The 22,468-nt window shown below is 33.5% G+C and overlaps 1 protein-coding gene across 2 annotated transcripts; it reads right to left on the bottom strand.

Moving 5' to 3' along the window:
* Window positions 1-4,005: 4,005 nt before the first annotated feature.
* On the bottom strand, window positions 4,006-22,234 carry POLR3G (RNA polymerase III subunit G). 2 transcript variants are annotated; one of them, XM_069492688.1, is made up of 7 exons: window positions 22,118-22,234; window positions 19,708-19,837; window positions 16,488-16,544; window positions 14,852-14,902; window positions 11,319-11,401; window positions 7,290-7,436; window positions 4,006-4,092 (listed from the first exon to the last, which is right to left on the bottom strand). In XM_069492688.1, exons 1-7 carry the CDS (start codon window positions 22,232-22,234, stop codon window positions 4,006-4,008), a joined length of 672 nt encoding a protein of 223 aa, XP_069348789.1. The 2 variants fall into 2 exon arrangements, with proteins under 2 accessions (XP_069348789.1, XP_069348790.1); XM_069492689.1 differs by having other exon boundaries at window positions 11,319-11,398.
* Window positions 22,235-22,468: the final 234 nt, after the last annotated feature.

Here is a 22,468-nt window from a genome sequence, read left to right as displayed (position 1 = left end):
TGACATTGTAGTTTTGTGTTGAAACCCCTATTTTGAATTTACTCTGAGGCTTTACATTTTTGTGTGTGTGCACATATGCAAAGGTAAAAGTAATTGAGAATCACTGCATTTGGTTCACTTAAAAATTTGGAGTTGCAAGTAAAGAAAAATCTGCTATTTTTAGGGCAGATTCTTTTTTTCCTTTTTAAGTCTGGGTAGACATGGTTAACTAATAGATGGCATTTAAATTTACCATCTCCTAGACAATTACAAGATTCATGTCTTCAAAAGACATACTAAGATGGGTTACAGTCTGCTGTCCATATTAAGAATTAGAAAGAAGACTGTAATGTTATCTCCCCCAGAGGACTTTTTTACAGCTTTCCTTTTGCTGTATTCTACCTGCTTGTTCAGTGGCCTGAAGAGTTCTTTAAATGAACCACTACTTAGTAATTAGTTATGTGTAATATCTATTTGTAAAATTACCTAGTTGGAAATATGAAGAATACAGTTTGTTTTAGAAATACCATGAAGCAAGGATCCAATCAGAGTGTTACAGGGTAAAGGTGGAGTTTTTAAAAGTCTTTATTTAAATGATACATTATGATAGAATTCATTTTTGTTTTGAATTACAACAGTGTTGCTCAGGAAATCAGTATTTTTCTTCCAAGTATGTGCATATTGCACTGATAGATCATAGAAATATCTGAATGCTTTAATTTTTTTTATGTATGCAAAACCTATAAATCTTTTGTATAATGTATTTTCTACAAATGCTAAATGTAACTGTAGAACATTATGTTAGCATGTGCATCTGTAAAATTGTCTTTTAAAACGTTTGCCCCTTATTTTTCAAATTTTAAAAGATCTGCAAAATGTAATAAAGTTTCTATTTTAATATTCAATCTAAAGTGGAAGCCCGTGAATTTAATTGAATATACTTTCAAACTATTTGATATAGATATACTATGTAAAATAGAGCACATTTACAATTCGGATTTGCCAGTTCAGATTTCCCACTTGTTACACTGAAACAAAATCCACTGGATTATTTGTTGGACATAAATAAAACAAATTTTAGATATATGTAGTTTGGGGGCTTGTCCTCAGAGAAGAAGACCTGGTAAGGAATGGTCCAGGAAATGCTATGAAGTCGTGGATCAATCATATAATCTGCTTTATTTATATATAAATTTTAAGTTATGAAATAATCTTTCTACCTCAAGGATATTAGCTTTAAAAAATCATGAATAGCAAAAATAATTGAGAAAGTCCTTTTATTTAATGGAAGAATTTGCAGTATAATCTTTGTTTTTTCCATTTTTAAAAGCATCTTGATCTTAAAATTGTGTTTACAACTTTTTTTTATAAAAAGGAAATTTTTACCACAGAGATTTTAACCATGTTAAAATAAAGCTATTGACACTGTACATTTGAGGGTGGTGAGGGAAGGAAAGGTTAACAAGACTCCTCTGAATTTCTTAGTGTTCTTTGGTGTCCAGTATGTCAGTCTAAGACTCCAATGATCATACTAATATTATACTGTCGCCCAAATCTTGTTTGTTGTCACAACTTTTTCATAATCACATACCTAGAGTTTTGTTCGTGGTGGTAGTTTGTTCAAGAAAATTTGATACAGGTATCCCTGTTCGATAAATACTAGGTAAAATCTGTTAACAAATTAGTTTTCTCTACCAAATAAATATATTTAAGTTCAAAACAAAACACCTTAATATAAAACACAAGCACAATTTTGTTTTGTAAGAATTTAATGTGTAAACAAATACAGAAAAATAAGCATTATAGCAACCAAACAACTTTGCTTGTTACAACAATTTTAAAGATACTTCAAGTACATAACACACAATATATATATATGAATATATGAGGCTATCTCTGCAAAGTAACATTTACCTTCCTATAGAAGAACTTCGCTGTCTCAGATTTTAAGCCAGGAAAATAAGATTCATGCTGGTAAAGCAATCTTTAGATACTGCCTGGTGTCACAATTAGTATACTTTAAAATTGTAAAAAGGTCTTCCAAATGGGGAAAGAATGTGCTTAAAGGAGATGGCTGGGGCTTCCCAGAGTAAATCCTCGCCCAAAGGGGCTGCCCTACTATCTGCAGGATTAAAATGGTCAAGACAAATTGAAAGCTAGGAAAAGAAATACCTTTACCTTCAGTGTATTTGCCTGATTTAAGTGGTTATCTCCAAAGTAAATTGAACAGTAGAGATAAGATTTTTAAGAACTAAATGGTATTTATTTGCCTTTGGTACTAAAGTGAGAGAATAAAACATCTATGGTTAATTATTGATCTCAAATGACAATTTTACATGAGGTTTCTATTCTAAGTATAGTAGATTGATTCTTTAAAGTAGACTTATTCATGTATAAGATAGGTTATCACGCTCATCTTGAATTATTTGAGGAAGTATTGCCACTGAAAGTGATCTTTTTCCTGAGAAAGTCATGTTACAAAATGGCACGAGACAATACAGATTTTCTCCAATTTTCCCCACAAATACAAGATGGGAAAATCAGATTACAATATATTTTGTAAGGAAAACATGTTTGTTTCTCAAAACAAACATGTTTGTATTTTCAGTTACTTTCCAAACTACGGTTTTTTAGTTAGGAAAGTTTTTTTAATTTAAATTAAGAAACGATTATTTCTGTAAGAGAATGAATACATATGGTAAATTTTGGTCGGTGTTTAAACAATTTTTATAGGCAATTGTTTACAAGTGGAGAAACTAAGGCACAGAAACTTAATCAAGTTCAGTTTCAAGGCTGAGTTTAATAGTACAAGTAGAAATAGAGTCTAGGACTCTGATTCCCAGGTTAGAGGGTCATGAGCGAAATCTTCCCAAAGGGGAAAAATAAAATTTCTTTATTTCTTCTGGTGGGTAATATTAACAAATAATTTTTGAAATATATAATATGAATTTCCTTGAAAATCTTTGGCATTTGTGAGAGTCTGTAGGCTGAGGTTTTTAGGTATTTTTCCCCCAAAATATAAAAAGGCAGGGGAGCTAGCTTTTAAGTTAAACAAAAAAGATTTCTCTTAATTTCAAAATGACCTGAGTTCATTCTACATGATTATATAAATCAATTGTACAGCTTCTGAGTACTCTGAAAGAGGCTGCTACACCTCACAGAGTTCACACACATGTGTTCTGCAGCGATATTTACATGACCAGAACCTATTCCACTTATTCCACACTTATGTGAAGTACAAAAATAAGATGTCTCAGCCTAATTTTTCATAAGCCCAACTATCTGAAGAACTCAAACTTACTACAGTGGGATGATTAACTCATATATTATATGGTACTAAGTTAGCCCCAAATTCAAGTATTTATATTCATCCCACATGAATGTTTTTTTGTACTGGCTGAGATGTGAGCTGTGAAATTTATATAGCTCAGAGAGGCCTTTTTGCTTGTATGTTTTTGATCACAGAACCTCTAATTTCACAAATTTGTACTTATAAGAGCTCAAGTAGGTTTATGTAGTCATAATGTAGTAGTATAGAACATACCACGTAAAAGTAAAAAATAAAATCATTTTCAAGTTTTTTTTTGCTTTTAAAGTGCTCCATGTGCTGTATTAAATCTACCTTCAGATTACAGAAATCCATGACTATGACTAGTAATAGTTTTACAAAAGATCAGCAGTTAAAGAAGAATGATTTCTTCAAGTGTGAATGTATAGACTGAGATGCAAAAATTCTTTAGGCACATTCAAATCCAAATAGTACAAAAAAAAAAACAACAACCACTAAAGTACCTAAGAGGGATAGCAGAGGTATTTAGAAGGAATGTCAGAGTGTCAGAGACTAATTTGTAAGGTAACTAGTATGTAAACTCAAAGTGGTTCTGAATGTTTTGGTAACAAATATTTGTCCAACAAAATAGGAACAAACATAAAATACTCATTCCCTATCAGAAATAAAATAGAAAATAAGTCTGTCCAAATGCTCATAAGTTGCATCATAGAAATATTTTTTGAGAAATTTCATGCCTAATAGGTTGCTTCATCCATGTTGTCATCACTGTCTGCGCCAAAATCATCTCCGTCTTCAAAGTATGAGTTAATGTAGTCATTTGCCTAAACAAAATGATGTATTTCTCCATAAACATTAAAATGAATGATTAAAAGCAAATATACCAGGCTTAAAAGAAAAGTCTCTGCTTTTTGACCTGCTTAAAAAACACAATAGTTTTCACTCATGTCTACCTATGCCACTTTCTTCCTCAAGACCACCACCTCCTATTATTCTCAGGCACCAACTAGCTAACAGAACATGAAGGGCTGCCCATTCCGTCTTGGTAGGAAGATACATCTACTACCACATTACACCTTAGTGGGATGATACAGAGTATACTTCACTAAACCATTTAACACTTATTCTACCAAATGCAGGGGATACTCAAGTAACAAAGTATTTACATTAACATTCATTAAACCACACCAGAACTGAGGCTTTCAGTCACAAAGCATAATCGAGTATAAGCAGAGGGACTTTTGCATTCTATCAAAAAAAAGACTTCATGATACCAAACCAAATCTAGAGAATGCCCGTATTATTAATACATCCTTTCTGGGGACTCTCACTCAGTTTCTTTTTCTCATGGCTAAGACTTTCAGCCATGTGAATGCCTCAGAAGATATCTGTGCTTTCTACCAAGAATTCAAAAACCCCCTTCTGGATATAAATTAAGTTTAAGAGTTATTAACCAGTTGCAGTATATGGATTGTATTTGGATTCTGATTGGAAAAAATAAACTTATTTGAGACAATCATGAAAATTTTAACACTGGCTTGATAGTTGATGATATTAAGGAATTTTATTTCATTGCATGAGGTATAATAATGATACTGTGATGTTGTTAAAGAGTCCTTATTTTTGACTCCATGGATGAAATGATATGATGCCTAGGATTTGCCTAGGATTTGCAGATGGAGGGTAGAGGTGGGGGGTCATGCAGGAATTGGGTGGATGAATCAGTGGTTGAAAGATTGGCTATGAATTGATCATTGTTAAAGCTAGGTGGTAAGTCCATGAGTCTTTATTTTACTAGTCACTACATTTTTGTACATGATTGAGATCTGCCATAATAAGAAATTAATCCTCACATCTCTACTGTCTACAGTAAAAAATAAAGACTATTCTAAAAAGAAAGTCTCCTGAATATCATCCTTATTATTTTCCTCAGTGTTTTCTTTTTTTAATATCTAGATGGTGAGATTTTATAAACAAATACATACAAATAATGCAAGAAAGGTAATGTACGTTATTCAGATAGTATTTCATTACTCTGTCTTCCCTAAATACTGTAAGTTTCTGCATCCAGATAAGACCCTTCTCAGCTCCAGAAAGTTGGCCTGGCTTCCATGGTGCTAGGAATTCCAGCAATGTCTAGAAACCTGGCTGAAGCCAGGGGCTTGGGAGAGGTGGCATGGTTGAGAGTTCAAATGAGGCCACCTTATAAGTGAGACCTTGGCAAGGACACTTGTGTGGAAATATAAGCAAGCCAATCTGTATATAAAAGTGGAAATGAATAAAGAAGGGATACTCTAGTATTTTAAATCAAGCATATGCCATTGGGTTTTAGACGTGAACATCTCCTCCAAGTATATTCAAATATGATGAAGGAGATTCCTTCCACTGATAAAAAATAAAAGCAGAGAGGACAGTGAGTTTGAAGGCAGAGGACATGAAATTAAGGGGGTTTCCTTGTGATGGCTTCATTTTCTGTATGAAGGTGCTATCATCTGCTAAAATGAAGAAAAGGTAGTAAAGAAAGGGGATTAAGAAGAAAGAAGACGATCTAAAATAATTGCTGTAGAAAACTAACTTAACAAGAGAAACAGAAAACATGTCAGCCAGCAAAATGGGGCTAGTGCTTTTTTAGTGGCATCAATTTCGGTGATTCCTCAGAAATGTTCAGATAGGCAGGTTTGAAGGGAAAAAGAGGCAGACAGTGGAACCCATCAAACGTTTCTTTGGTCTAGAGTGTGTCCTGGGAGGACAAGAATAATGGCAAGAATGAGCATGAAGGGTGTGCAAGGGTCGAGGTTCCTTAGAAAAGGAAAATAAGACAGGGACCCAATAAAACGGAAATAGAGGATCAGAAGTACTGACAGTCTCAATCATGTCAGAAAGCAATGGGAATAAAAAAGAGAATGGTCTGAAAAGAAAGTTGGAGACAAATGTGATACATTTAATTTTAAATGTTTAGACTTAAAATTTGTCTGGAAGAATAAACAGAAAATACTCAGGAAAATTCTGAAAAAGAAGGGTAGCAGAGAAGACATGCCCTACAAATACGAATAATCAGAAGCTTCTATTAATTGGAACAGCTTAGTGTTGGTTCAGAAATAAATCAATGGAACACAGTCCAGAGATATATCTAAGTAGATATGGGAATCTAATAGCTGATAAAGGAAAAATTTCAAATTATAAGGAAAGCAAATTATTTAACAAATGAAGTTGGCATGTGGCTAGCCATTTGGAAACAGATAAAAAATCAATATCTCTCCCTTTATATCAATGTAAATTTCAAAAGAATACAACATTTAGTACAAAATAATTAAAGAACATAACAAAAATTTCCTAGCTGAAGCAGTTTCAGGAGAAGCAAAGATTCAGAGTGCAGTATAAGAAGCTGGAATGGAGTGAAGGCAAAAGTCACCAGAACAGAGAAGAAACTGTCAGCCTAGGGTCACTGTGTTAGGTGTCTACAAAGTCCCAAAGGGGCTGTGACCAACAAAGTTACCCTGCTCAAAAATATCTTGGTTGATTCCAGCTTATTTTGAAATGCACCGTGTTTTTAAAAGTTGGAAATCCCAAATCCAAAACAGTCCTGACTCAGCCAGATACCTGAGGTTAAGTTATCAGTGTTCTCTGATAGTGTCCACATGCACTCTGGAATTGGGAACAGGATGGCATTGCAAGGATTCCTCTCCAGATCTATATGACCAAGCCCTCCATCGTCTTAATTGTGGACCTAAACTTTTATGTTGATAAATCTTAATTGCATTAATAAGTTGTAGACTTCTACATACAAAGTTGCCTATCAAGTTACTTTTATCTCCTATATTTAACATGGCAACATTATAACTTCAATGCTGTAATAATTCTCTTGATACCAAGGAATTGATGCCAGTGGTAATAATATACTTCTGGTTCCCATCAACTTGGTTTTAGTTTGGTAATTTTAATTATATACTATATATCTGACTCCTTATTAGATAATCCTTAGGCTTAATAACTTTGTTACCCTCCCCCAATGGACCATTACCTCCTCTTGCTCTTCTTCATCATAGTCCTCCTGCTCTGCAGCATCATCGTCGTCATCGTCATCGCCTTCTTTACTTTTCTCTTTGCTTCCTTCTTTCTCTTCATTTTCCTCATCTGATTTTTCACCATCACCTCGCTTTTCCAATTCCTGGTATAAGTAAACTTCATTAATTTATATGGAAGCCACTGGCCTTTAACCTTCCTGCCCAGCCTTAAAAGAATCCAGTTACCTAGCACCTTACTCTAATCCCCCCTTACCACCACCTCCAGGCCACCCCCTAGGAACTATGAGTCAACCACAGAAAGTAGGAATTCACTGTGTTATATCATTACACTACTATTTTCTTTGATTGTGTTACTTAATAACTGGGTCTCAAATAATACTGGGGTTATCAGCTCTAATGCACAATGTTTTATTTTTATAATTTCTCTCCTACCTCCTTCTAAAATGTTTGAGGTGATTTAGTTTACAGAGAACTTTCAGAATAATATTTTGTTTTCCTTCTAACATAAAAGGAGAAAAAAGAATGTAATGGTAACATTTCAAGATGTCTATGTTTTAGTTTATAAGTAAGATCATTTAAAACTAATAATATCAAGTTATCCTGGGATAAATTATCCTAGTTGCAGAATATCCATGTCTTTATCTCTTTTCTTACTCATTATTTACTTTCCATTACCAGAAATTTTTGCTTCTTAATATGTCTGGCAGGTTGGGTAGAAAGAAAGAAATTAAAATTCAAATCACAATCAACACTATTAGAAACTCTGAAAGAGGAGGCAAAGGAGAAATGCAGAGTTAGAAAAACTTTGGTTCCATGATGAGTCCATTTATCCACCGTGTTAAAATCATTATGACACCATCTCATAGTGTATAACTACATCTTTGTATTTCTATTATGACTATTAACAATTTTTTTCGTTTGATAAAAAGTGATCTACTTTCATTACTGTCATTATCTGTTCATTAAATTGCACTATGTTCAATGTTCATAAATGAGAGAATTTCAAAAGTTTTCTAGGAGGTGGGTACAGTAATAATCTTACATGTTGATACTCATCATTAAGGCATACGATTACTTTAGCTAAGATGTGATTATTCCTAAACAGTAATCAGAACACTAATTCATGAATCTGCAAATACTCTATTATATTTGCTTTGTAGATTACATATGGAGAGAAAACATTTTGTATCTGTGGTGGCTATAACTTAGCTAATCCTTTATTAGTTCTTAAATATTTATCTTTAAAAATCCTTTTAATTACATTCAAATTTGAATTTAAGGAAATCAAAGGCAATAGAGAGACTACATCAGATAAACTCAATTTCTCATCAAAATTCAAACTCCACATTTCCTGTCTGCTTAACCCACTGAGGCAGAACATGGTCGTGAGCTAATTTATATTGATACTGACCTATATGTTGCCTTATATGAGTTATTAATACAATATAATGTGTGCAATTTTTCCAACTGGCAATCTCTTTGGAAAACTGCAAGTAAACAAATAGTGTTTATAGATCTTTTGAAGTATCTATAATTATACAGACACATACTTCTATGATGTTATGTTAATGTTAATATGTGGTATTTTTTCCTTTCTATTATAATCAGACAATGAAAAGACCTGCAACCCATAAATTTGTATAGTTGAAAGGGAATTGTGGTACTGTATGTTTTTAACTCTGTGCACGAGAGTTATATCTGAAAAATCACACTATTAACTATTCTTTCATAATTGACAACAGAATTATTTAAACCAGTTAAGTAAAAATATTTTTTAAATACGGAATTCATTCAGTGATACACAGGGACTAGGAAGTCTACATTTCTGTTACCGCCACCTCAAATATCTTTAAATAAATAACCCCATCTTTATTTCTATCACATAGACCTAAATCAAACTCATAAACTACTTAAATAGGTGGAGGAACAGCAGATTTATGCAATGTTCTTATAAAAAATGATCTCAGGGCCACAAACACTGTCTCATTATCTCATTCCTTTTGTTAAAAGCTACTAGTTTCTGCTCTTCTACTTAGTAGTCTCCATTTTCTCTTCTGTGAGATGAAATTTATTTAACTTTACTACTTTACAGATTTGTTTTAAGAATAAAATAAATGATATAAAAACACTTTGGAAACAGTTCATTTATGTACAGAGAACAGTTCTTCTAGTTTAAATATTATACAGTCACCATGTAGAGCCTCCTGTATGTCATGCAGAAATAACAAGCTCAAATATTAGTTTACTGCTGATTATTGACACATTAAGCATGAGATTTGACCATATGTCACTCCCTCTCCATCCACAGATGTTCTATTACAATAAAAATTGTAACTGGTTTTGCTGAAGAAATGAATGATAATAGAGTTATCTGGAAACAACTTTTGCTCTATTAAAACTGCAAACTCCTTGGGAATTCTAGATTTAAAAATTCCAGTTCTAATAGTGTGTAACCTTAAAAAGGTGTTTAAATGTAGGGAATAAGGAAACACAACTTGTTCTGAGGAGAAACCACACCCAGAGGTCCAGGTCAATCTTCCTGACAGCACATGTCATCTTAGCAACTTTTCTCCAGGAAGCTTTAAGAACAGCCAGAACCTGTGTTCAACCCATACAAGTTGGCTAGTCCTGCATTCCAGCGCAGTTAAACCTGACAGTTACCACTATTCCTTCATCGATTCTCTGGCCTTTATTTTCAGGTATGTTATCTTCAGCTCAAGTACCAGCCAAAAAATAAAATAACAAAAATATGAGTTTCTGCCATAAAGTAGCTGTGCCAACTTGGCCAGGCAAGTATTAATATAAGTTTTAAAGCCTTGACTTCCTCATCTATAAGTAAGGAATAATCCCCACCTCTCTTTGTTGTTATGAACTCTTAAAGACATAATGGATGTAAACACCTCAACAAAAAGCTTGGCAGAGAATAAATTCACAATAAGTGTTGGCTGCTATCATGACCATCATCATCATCATCATCATCATCAATGCAAGATGATATGCGCATTGATAGTGAGAGTAAATTGGTATTACCTTCATAGAGAGCAATGTAGCAACAGTTATCCATAACATAACAGTACACATAATAACTGACCCAACAAATACTTCTAGAAATCTACCCTACACATGTAAAATGACATAATTAACATGAATTTATTGCGGCATCATTTATAATAGTGAAACACTAGATGAAACATAATGTCCATTGGTAGGGCACTAATTAAATAAATTGCAGTTCATTCTTATAGTGCAGCCAAAAAAAGAATGAGGTAACTCTATTCACACTGATACGCAACCATCTCCAAGATATTTTGTTAAGTGACAAAACGAAAACATGGAAGAGTGTAACATGCTAACTTTTGTCATTAAAAAAGAAAAAACCCAAATCTGTATTTTCTATGCATGAAATATTTCTGAAAAGATGTATAAGAAACTGGTAACATTGGTCATCTACAGGAAGGAAACTAGATGGCTGGAGACAGGAACAGGAGGATGAATTTTCAGTGTTTAAACCTTCTGAATTTTGTATCTTCTTATTTTTGGAATATTTAAATGAGGAAAGATACAAAAATGAGTTCCATATGACACAATTTTCCTTCAATAGAGTCTTCTATATGTAACATAAGACACAGTGGGGGGAAAGCATTAAATAAATACATATTATAATATATACACCAACAGAAGGAAAGAGGAGAGGTTTTTAAAAGAGTTATGTAAAAGAGTTTTTCATGTTTCCTTCCCATAATTCAAATACGAGAGGAACGGGATACAGTGGAAAAGCAAGCAGGTGACAGAAGGTGAGGCAAATTGCCAGGTGAGTGGGAAAGAAGGACAGGACAGAACCTCCACCTCTCCCAGCTAGCAAAGTTCAACCCTTCCCAGTTACCTTCTGTGCTAGGCTCTTCTGCCAAACCCACATGTTCTTAAAGAATAAGAGAAGGCTGAGAGGTTGAAATAAGAAGGCAAAAGGAGGTATGACCTTTTACATTTTGTCAGTTCACTTTTGTAGTAAGAATTGAAAACCTTACCTCGATTTTTTTCAACACATCTGCAGTGTTAGTGAGTGGAGTGCCTTTGCCTGTATCTTTTGCCTGTTTGGATTTTGGGCCTGCTGAATTAAAACTACCAGTTAACACATTTTTCTGTAAGAGCAACTATGTGTTATATTTCCTTGTCTTTTTCATACGCTGTCTAGCATAGTGGTATGTCAGAGTAGGCCGTCACATAATTTCTAGAGCAAATTAATTTTCTAAAGAATAAACAAAACAAATCATTACACGTCACCAATTTCCCAATGAGGAACAAATGACAATCACTTACTAGGATATTTTGTGAGACTGCAACCAGATATATTTTTACCAGTATTGAAAATTTGTACTGGCGATTAATATTAGGGCCAAAATTGCTAAAATGTTACCTTAGGTAGAAGCGCTAGAGTGCAGGGAAAGGTTCCCACAGATCTATCTGCATTCATTTTCTAGTCATTGGTGAGTGTACTTCACTTTAAGTAAAGCAATTTTACCAGCTTTGGAAAATAAAAAAAAAAAAAGTGCAGGAGAAACATGCACTTGCCAATGGTGAAAGAGATGAGACAGAAGTCATATTCAGTGCAACACAGAACTGTCTTTGAAATGATTAAAACAGTTAACCTAAACACACCCATCATATGAATCTGAAAACTCAAAGCATATAAATGACATACAATGTTTTAAATAGCTTTGGGATATATAATTTTTTTTAACTCATATCAAAAATACTGCATTTTGAGGCTCTTCTGAAACTGCAGGGTCTACAGAAACTGCAGGTCTTATTTCACATATGGCTTCTGCCAGTGAGTTACCAAAGCATTATGATATGCTACAAAATTGTCCCCTTGTGATCAGAAAGTATTACAGTTCTTTTCTCAAATCAAACTAAATACCTAGAAATTACTTGGTAAGAGGAAGATACGGCTCAGAAAGATGTAATTTTGTTAAAGATTAACATTTAACCTACGGAAGAAGAAATGTTTAGATTGTGGTGGATGACCCAGAACTGATGGAATTACAATTTACCGTGTTATACCACATTGCCCCTTGGAGAGTCACTGAGCTTGTAGCTTCCAAACACACAGATTAGTGAGGTTTTGCTCAAACAAAAGTAACCATTAGAATTAATGATGGTAACTTTCTCTGACCTCCCCGAGGGCAAAGACTGTTTAATGTGAACTGTAGCACATAAAATAAAGCATCATATGTGAACAAGATCTCAATAAATATTGTAATATTGATGCGAAAAACAGTAGTGAAGAACGTATTTTACTCACGTCATGAAATTTTTTTCTCTATGGACTTTTTATCAAGTTACTTAATTTCATAACACATAAGTCTGTTAAATGGATACTATAGAATATGGTCAGGTAATAAACTTATTAAAAATTACTAAATTTTTAGCTAAAAAGGTCAGGTGAAGACTCAGGTCCACTCAGCATTCTTTGCTACTTATCATTCTGGTTTTATATATTGTCTATCCTTATATGTATAATTAGGGCAGAAGTGCCAAATTATCAAAACTGATGAGAGTTGTTTTAACTTTAAAATTTTAAGATGTACTTTTTTTCATCTTTAGCCAAATATTTGCATATATTTGAATTTTTGTTTGTTTCTTTCAACACCTGCCTACAAGCTGGTTCTTCAAGAAACAACCAGTTTCCAACCTTTGACTCTTGGTATTGTTTACTTTCATGTAAATCAATGGAGCCCATCTTAAAAGAGAGAGAACAAGCTTATGAGAAACAAAACACAAAAATTACACAATATACAATAAAAAATATTAGGGCAGAATGGAAAAAGAAAGTTCTGTTGTTGTTTTGTTTCTAACAAATGGCAATCCTGACACACTGGAAGCTTTTACTAATGATTAATGTGTGGATGAGTGGTACATGGGATATATTTGAAAACATAATTCTTGTAAAATGAATACGTTCTTTTTAGCTTTAAAGTCAGCTACAGATCTGTGATCTCCTAGGATATGACCAATATCATTCATGTACATGCATTTCATTATGAAAATAATGTATCTGCCCAATACAAACCAAGGATACAAAAGAGATAAACTGTCATATCTCAAAATATTCTATATTCAAGCTAAATATTACTATATACAATAACTTTAAAATAAAATGAAAATACTTCCACATTAAATATATACATACAAACTTAAATTGTATATGTACTTCAAATATGTGCATTTTACTGTGTATCAATTATACCTCAATAAAGCTGTTAAAAGGGAGAGTGGGAGTTTTTTCTTGCTAACCCCATTGTTCTCAACCTCTCTGGATACTTCCCCTTTTCTCTCTTCATCCTTCACAGCAAAATTCTCTAAAGACTTATCTATGCTAGCCGTCTCCATTTCCTAAGCTTCCATTTACTGTTTAACCCATTTCAATCTGGATTCTACTTCCGCAAATCTTTTTAAAAGCTCTCACTGAGGTCACCAGTTATCAACATGTCAAAAATTAGTTAACATTTTCCAATCTCCATCTTACTTGACCCTCCACAGCACTGTTGACCGCCTTCCCAAATACTCTTCCCTTCTGAACACTCCTGCTTCTGTGACTCCACTCTCCTGGTTCTCCTCCTCCCTCTCTCTTACTACTTCCTTTCTTCGCTGATTCAATCTCCTGCACCAGCCCATTAAATACTGGCGCTCCTCCAAGCTCAGGCTGGGGCCCTCCTTTCTACTAATTCTCTAATTCCACCCTGGACAGCCTCACCCTTTCTCACGATTTCAGCGATCACATCTCTGCTGATGACTACCATCTCCATTTTGAGGTCCTTTCCCAGTATCCAACAACATATTCAACATTTTTATTTGTAAATCTCAAAGGAATCCTCAATATCTTTAAACTGGACTCATGATTTTCCCCGACAAACCTGGTCTTTCTCTAATTTTCCTCATCCCACCTCATTTTAATAAATTCTTAGTAAACCTCCAATCTCAACTCCAATTCGAGTCCTCAAAGACCCCCTTTAGACTTCCCAATAAGGACAGTTGTGGTTTTGCTTAATGTTTATACTGCATGTGGCTGCAAGCTCCCTGAGAGCCAGGATTATTCCCACTTTGCTGTTTTATTCCTGTCAGCATGGTGTCTGGCAATAGTAGACACTCAACTATTTACTGAATGGGATTACTAAAAAAAAAAACAAAATGTAAACATTCACTTTGCTATTTTTCTATACAATATAATGCTCTATTTTACCAGTTTCCCAATTTTAAAATGTTTTAATTAAAAACTTAGAATGTGGCAAGTATAATCATAAAAAATTTGCAGATATGCAAAGAAAAAGATCTACATAATTGAAAAGTCTTTCCTAGCACATCCGCAATTCTGTAATTAAAGAAAGGACAACAACTAAACAAAAAACCCAAAAAATCAACAACAAGAAACCCCCAAGCTTTAGCAAAATAATCAAAATGCCAAAATATTTTAAGAAAAAGGATTCAGAACAGTGAGCATAACTTACATGTTAGCAATAACATTTTCCTACCTGAATTACTATTACATTAGTTAATGTACCTTTTTTGCATTTTTTCCTTGGCATCAACTCTCTTGGAAGTCTTCTCCAATCTATGTGTATAAAGGAAAAATATAAAAATTGCAGTTTCCTCTGGGAATCAGTGGCACTGGATATAACTATTTAAAGAGCACAAAGACAGTTGTCCAGGCAAAGACAATAAAATTTCTTAGTATCTGACTGTATACATTCATCCTGAAATATAACAAAATAAAATATAACAGTGATATATTTTCTCTTATAAAGAAAATTAGTTCATTAAAATAGCTTTGAAATAGTGCTATAAAATTTGCTGGGAACAAAATCTTACTGTAATTCTTCATGGGTGTTAGGATTATAGCTGTTTTTCTTAATTATTTATTTATTTGACTACTTTGTATTTTTTAATCTGTAGTTGGTATGTATTTCTTTTGTAATAAAGAATTTTTTTTCAAAAGTTAAAGTATGGGACCTCAATCCCAACCTATGCAAAATGAAACAAACATTTCTAAAAAAATATTAGGGCAGAAAACTTTAAAATTAAAAATAAAAATAGTGTGGAGAAATCAATTCCCTCTAATAAATGATTTTGCCTGTATTACCTAAAGAATTCCTCTAACTTTTCACTTTCTTCTAATTTTTAAGCAGTTAAGCAGAAAATTGAAGCAACATGAAATTAGATTAAAAAATACTGCCTGCTCAATAAAGAAATTTCAGTGCATTTATACAAAACATTTAAATCTCCAGTTATTTTACCTGAACTAATAAATTTTATTTTGAATATATTTTAGTTTTTAGATATTACTCATTGAAGATTATGGAAGATTATGAGAGAGTATGTAAAGAGAATCATTGGGAGATTAATGAAGTGGAAAAAATGAGAAAACCAAGAGTGTTCCCAGGTGTTCCCAAACTTATCAATGATCAACAATGAAAACACAGAGTAGTACAACCTGTGAAAGGAGAATGCTGTTACTGTCATTTATGCTTTTACATAAGGGCAGTTTCTGTAAAACATCAAAGACAAAAACATAGAAGGAAAGTGAATCAAAGAATGAGGAGACCTGGGTTCTAATATGACTACTGTTTTTACTTATAAAATGAATAAGCTGGATGAGATCTCTATAGCCCCTTCCACCTTGTCTATATCCAAGGTAAAATGTTGAAAACAAAACTCTCTTATGTATGGTTCTGTTAAAAAGGCATCTTAACAACTAAAAATAGTCCATGTCTGTTTGAAAGGAAGGAAGATCCATGAGCCTGACTTTTAAAATATCCTTAAAATTAGATTTTTTACTTTTTTCTCAGAAGCTCTAAAATCACTCAGGAGCAAAGAAGCACGTGCTTTTTGGTACTAGCAATTAAAATCGTGACGGTAGCTAACAAAACTGGAAAGCTTAAAAGGGTTCAGCAAGTCCTATTTCTATAAAAAATGTATTTTAAGAACTTCCACAGAAACACTTCAACTCTTCCTTGTTACAGTGTAAAAATCTTTTCATCTTTGTTTCCCAAAGATTTACATTACTAATTAATTACAAGAGAAGAACCAGACTTGGTTTTCCTACATTGAAAATATAATAGAAAACTTATCCTTAAAAAAAATATGGGATAGGGTGACAACCTTTAAAAAGTATTTTAATATTGTCTTTTTGTAATTACCTGGTATCCATTCTTCTTTGTAGACCTTCATATATCTTTTACTATACCTTTCAATATCTAGAAGAAAAAAAGAATAAAGAATTCGTTAGGAAAATCAGGAAGAAACCTGAACTGAAGCTATTCCTTTAAGATAACTGAAATATCTTTTATTTCACACACAGGTAGTTTCCTACATTTGTACATCATGTGTTCCTGAGCACATCCTGAAAAGTTCAGTGAGAATGACATGCTTACGAAGGTGGCAAGAAGCAGCTGGGTGTGATGGGCTGGGGGTGAGCAAAGATGTAAACCCTGATCATGGTTCTCAGAACCCAACAACCTGACTCACCTGTGAGAATATTCACAAAAGCCCAGAGCCAGATCAGGAAGCCACTGGCATTCCAGGGCAGGGAGGTACAAATAGTAAGAACTGCTCAAAAAGCAACTCAAAAATTAAAATTAAAACTGGGTCTCATGGACTCTGATGTTCTACAGAGAGAATTAATAAGCCAAATTCCATTTATTCAATAACAGACCTTGTGGCCAAATCGCAGGTAAATGTATAATTTCCATTAAGCTTTTGAAGTTCCAAAAATGGCTTAGAGAACCGTCACCACTCTCACCATCAAGTGTCTACCTCGGAGGATCCTGTGGTTCAGGAATCTGCGCTGGAAACTCTATGTTCTCTACATGGTCTCTGTATTCTCCTGTGGCTAAAATTCATTAAAATAACATTCACAGGTGTTTTTCCTTCGTTATAAAATAATAAAGTCATTACAAAGGAAAGACTCATAATGTCTATAATTCTACCTGAAAATATTACAAACAAACTTTGAAGACATCACAACATGAAATATGTTTATTCCATGACAGATCTTGATGCCCTGAGCCACCACCCACTTGACTATCAGGAAGTCTTGACATCTCCCACCCTAATTCTTTGTCCTAGTATCTAGTGAATTAGTTCTTCACAGTACTCCACAAATCTCTTTCCTAAAGCACACAGGTGACAAGTGATAGGAGAAGGCTGGTGAAGGTGCAGTCATACAACACCTCTATTTGGAATATGATTCCCTCTGATTTGGGGGTATTTCTGTTCAGTCTGAACAACTGGTTTTTATTCATTGCATGTATATTATATAAATATATATGTGTACATATACATATACATACACATCATATAAACCTATATACAGGCCGGGCGCGGTGGCTCACGCCTGTAATCCTAGCACTCTGGGAGGCCGAGGTGGGCAGATCGTTTGAGCTCAGGAGTTCGAGACCAGCCTGAGCAAGAGCGAGACCCCATCTCTACTAAAAATAGAAAGAAATTATATGGACAGCTAAAAATATATATAGAAAAAATTAGCCGGGCATGGTGGTGCATGCCTGTAGTCCCAGCTACTCGGGAGGCTGAGACAAGAGGATCCCTTGAGCTCAGGAGTCTGAGGTTGCTGTGAGCTAGGCTGACGCCACGGCACTCACTCTAGCCTGGGCAACAGAGTGAGACTCTGTCTCAAAAAAAAAAAAAAAAAAAAAAAAAAAAACCTATATACACACATATAAATGTATATATTTTATTAAAAACCTGTATTTTCAACATTAGTTTTTTTTTTAATACACTGCCTCAGGAAAGAGAGGTAAAAATGAAGATGTCAAGGAAAATTTATTTGTATCATTTAGAGAATTCTACGCAAGAGTTTTCTCCTGAAAGAAACAAAAGCAAAAGATCCCTTATATTTGTAAATACTTTATTGCATAGTTATCAAAGATAAAGTACCCCCTTAATCCAAGTACAAGCCAACTACTCCCACAGATCAACAACAAAATTATGTTCTTAATGTCACTGTCTCACATAAAGACTCACATAAATGCTTTAATGACTTGATACACTTTTAAATTAGACATGTGCTTTAATAACAGCCCATTCAGATAAGTAAATCTGTCCCATAATCTAGAAAAAAAGACCAATTTTAAAAGGACTAAAGTATATCCTGCACTATTATTTTTTTCTCCTGAGAGTATTTATTAGTTCATTTGATCTTTTTAAAAATCTTTAAAATGACAGCTTTAATTTCGTTTTTGAACTCAGATGAAAGCATGCAACATAATGACAATTTTAAAATTCAGTATTTTTGAGATGAAATATCTCTCATCAAACCATTATATAACTTCAAGCATCTATGTTTGTAAAATTAAATGAACTTGTATAAAATGCTTCTTATAATCATAACATGTAAGATCATGATATAAGACTTCCTTTTTTGACTCTGCCAATTCTAAGTCTTTTAGAGAAAAGTGGAATGCATTTTTAGTACTAATGGAATGAGATGATACTATATGAATTTCTCATGTTTTAATGATGTGTTTTGAGAACTCAAAGATGATATTGATCTCTTTAATTTCAACACTCAAGGGCAGAAACTGAAAATCAATATAGTTCTGCTCTAAACAGCTACTTAGGAATAGTTTCTCTTCCTATAAAACCACTTCCCACTTCCAGTCTGAGACTATCAAGCCTTCTCCAACTATAATTTCTCCTCAATATATATATTATATTTATATATATCACCAATGAATATATATATTTCATATCATATCAAATACATATGTGGTAAATCAAAAAAGTTAAGGTTTTAAAAAATTTTAACCTAAATATTAAACAATTAGAGACATATATAAAGATGTATGTATAATGATAGTAATCATAGCATTATATGTATGAGCAAAAAATTGGAAATAATCTTCAGTCTAATAGCAGGGAATTAGTTACAATCAATAATGTTATATCCATACAATGAAACACCAGAATTATTAAAACTTGTATTTTCCAAGCATAATGATATGTGAAAATGCTAATATGCCATAGAGAAAAAAATGAAGACACAAAATAATATGAATTCAATTTTGTAAAGAGAATACACACAAAGGAGAAAAAATCTAGAATATACAATAAAATATTAGTCATTCTTTAGATACAGCATGAGTGATTTTTACTTTTTAAAAATATTCCTGTTTTTAATAATTTTCATTGAACATATAAAACTTCTATTATGAAAGCCAGTTTTAAAAATAAAATATCACAAAGTTTAAAGTATTTTTTCTATTAAATCAACATAAATATGTTTTTTAAGATAGTTGATAAATTCTGATTGGATAAAATCAATCAGCATTCAATGATCACGTACTTATGCTTAAACATCTGAATAAATTAAACCACATAATCAAAGGGTCCAATACACACCTTGTTTTTCTTCAGGAGTTTCAAGAAAATAAGGCATTCTTTTCATGGTTTCTCTCAACTCCTGTTTCAAGGCAAGCATGTAATCTTCACCTTCTCCTGTTTTCAGTGGTACTGGCTTATAATCTGTATCCTGTTTAAATCAGAGACAAAGATTCTTTTAAATAAATTAAATATTTTAATGTCCCTTTCATCTGCATTCTAGAAAATGTCATTTTATTGAAATACTATGTTTTACAGGCATGAAATTTTACAGTCAACTTAAAAGCTGTTGAGCTTCTGTAATCTGTAAATTTTAGCCCATTTCCTGCTTTGCTCTTATTTTAGAGGTAGAAGATATGCATAATTTTCCTATTGGCCCTAAAAATTACACTAATTATCATTTTGCCATATAGTCTGTTGACTAATGTAATTCCATATGGTCTTACTTTTAAGGTATTTTTAAAAATCAAGGCATGCACATGAGAGCAACTGCTTTAATTTCCTATTAACCTCAACTAGTGTTGGTGTTATTGGTAGGAGCAGTAGCATAAAAAAAAAATAGCAGCAGCTATGATTTAGCAAGTGACTACTATGACCAGGATGTATTCAATATTCAACATCCACTATCTCATTTAAAGTACTACCAATATTTCTCCTTTTACAGTGAATAAATTGAGAAGTAAACGATTTGTAATACTATATGAGTAAATGGCAAAGCAAGAACTTGAAGCTACATTTCAATTTTTAAAAATTATACATATGCATGTATACATATACGTGTATATGTATATGTATACATATAAACAGTATATTATTCAAAAGTGGGTCTCCAGGGCACATGGTAAAGATATTACTGGTTTCAGAGGATAAGGTACATTTTAAAATTCGACTCAGAATATAACTGTTCATGCCACAACAATTTATTGATTTATTAAGTACCTACTACAACCCAGACATGGTTAGGTAACAGGAGATACCCATGATGAAATAGTCAAAGTCCCTGCCTGCATGGAACTTACATTCTAGGGGACAAACACACAGCAAATACGTAAACAATGAGGTGATATATAATTTCAGGTAGTTATTAGTGATGTGAAGAAAATGAAGGCAGATAGAGGAAGAGTGACTGACAGTGCACGGAGGATGGAGTTGGCTGAGCTACACAGGGCAGGCGCGCGTGGCCTTTTGAAGAAGTCACATTTAAACAGAGGTCTGGATAAAATCAGGAAGCCATTCACGCAGACGGAGAACAGACGGTTCCAGCTGGGAACCAGTAGGAGCAAAGGTCTGAGGGAACAAGGAGGCCAGCATAGCTGGGGAATGAGAAGGACAGTGGAAGGAGAAGGGTCAGAGAGACAACAGAAAGGCCAGATCAGACAGACCCTCTGAGCCAAGAGTAAGGAATTTTAATTTTATTCCAAGTATTAAAAAAACATTATGTACTAACATTTCCAGCAGTTAGAAGTAATCGTCTCACACATAGAGGTGTTTTAAAAGAAATCACTGTAAAGTAACAGTATGCTTATACCTGAGATATGTCTTTGTTTTTAGGCTATACCAAATATCACAAAGGTGAAATATCAAGAGCAAAAGGCAGAGACTCCTGAGTGAGATGCTATATGCCCAGATACATTTGTCCAGGGCCCTCTGCTGACATAAATCCTTCAACAAAGGACTTTTCCTTTTGAAATGGGGAAAGGATTCCTGAAGGGAAAGGTATCTGGTTATTCACGATTTTTCATTTTTTATACTGTAGCACATTTACATCTGGAAATGTAAGCTTACATTTTAAGCTAAATAAAAAACAAAAACATTAAACATCATGTCAATTACACTTGCAGTATACTCACTAAATTTAAAATAACACTAAATGTAGTACAAACGCTTATAATATTTTGAGAAACAGTATCAAAATTCAAAATGATGTTGATAAAATAAGGCAATAAGCAAAATAAAGTTCAGAGGGAAGAAAGGCCAAGCGGTATACTAAGGAGCAAAATTAAGTTCTATAGCTACAAAACGAGAAAAAATCATTAAGTGAAGGATGGTGGAGTGGGAACTCAGAACCATTGTAAAACCTAACTTGACTTTTGAAAATGTAATTTTGATGTTGGAATACATCAATAACAGAAATAGAAGACGCAAGAATTGAAAACGAATTCTTTCTTGGTTCACACAGTACTGAGTATATTCATGGAAGGGCATACAAACTTTTGTTTTCTGTATTTTAAGAAAGCAGTCTAAAAATCAGGAAAATTTCAGGGAAGAACAGTGGCAATATTTAAATGAAAGGTAAGTGAAACACACTCTTTTACTTCCTATACTTGAGGATATCATAATGATATTACATATTCAAGTCCTACGTAGACTTTTAATTTTCTCCGAAACATGAAAAACCACACTGCGAGAATTCAGATGTCAGTGTACTTACGGGAAACAGTGGGGGTGGTTTCAATACGACATCAGGTAATTTATCTCCTCTGCTAAATCCAACGGCCTCAATATTGAAGGTATAAGCAGCACGTCCTCTTCCTTTATTCCCAGCCATCGGAACTAGTTACACGAGAAGAGCGGGCAAATGCTGAACGACGGAATTAATGACTAAGATTTATTGAATCATATAAAAAAAGAAACCAACATTTTCAAGCAAAATATAAAACTCCACCCCTTAAGTAGCATCGCTGATTTAAAATACTTCTGGAAAGCAAAACACGTAAAGAAATAAACATGTGACAACTATTTGCTGAAGCCCTCACATCCAGCTCATTTGACAGGGGGGATG

The sequence above is a fragment of the Eulemur rufifrons genome, chromosome 17 (genome assembly GCF_041146395.1).
Source record: "Eulemur rufifrons isolate Redbay chromosome 17, OSU_ERuf_1, whole genome shotgun sequence".
NCBI lineage: Eukaryota > Metazoa > Chordata > Mammalia > Primates > Lemuridae > Eulemur > Eulemur rufifrons.
The sequence above is the reverse complement of the archived record's forward strand: the minus strand, read 5'-3'. Positions and strand labels throughout refer to the sequence as shown.

What these genes read in the sequence shown, in the direction of transcription:
- POLR3G (XM_069492688.1), bottom strand. Translation starts at nt 22,234, where the DNA reads ATGGCTGGGAATAAAGGAAGAGGACGTGCTGCTTATACCTTCAATATT. An exon ending in AACTCCTGAAGAAAAACAAG is followed by an intron (nt 16,545 to 19,707) that starts GTGTGTATTGGA and finishes TTTTTCTTCTAG; the next exon opens with ATATTGAAAGGTATAGTAAA. An exon ending in ATGAAGAAGAGCAAGAGGAG is followed by an intron (nt 4,093 to 7,289) that starts GTAATGGTCCAT and finishes CATTTTGTTTAG; the next exon opens with GCAAATGACTACATTAACTC.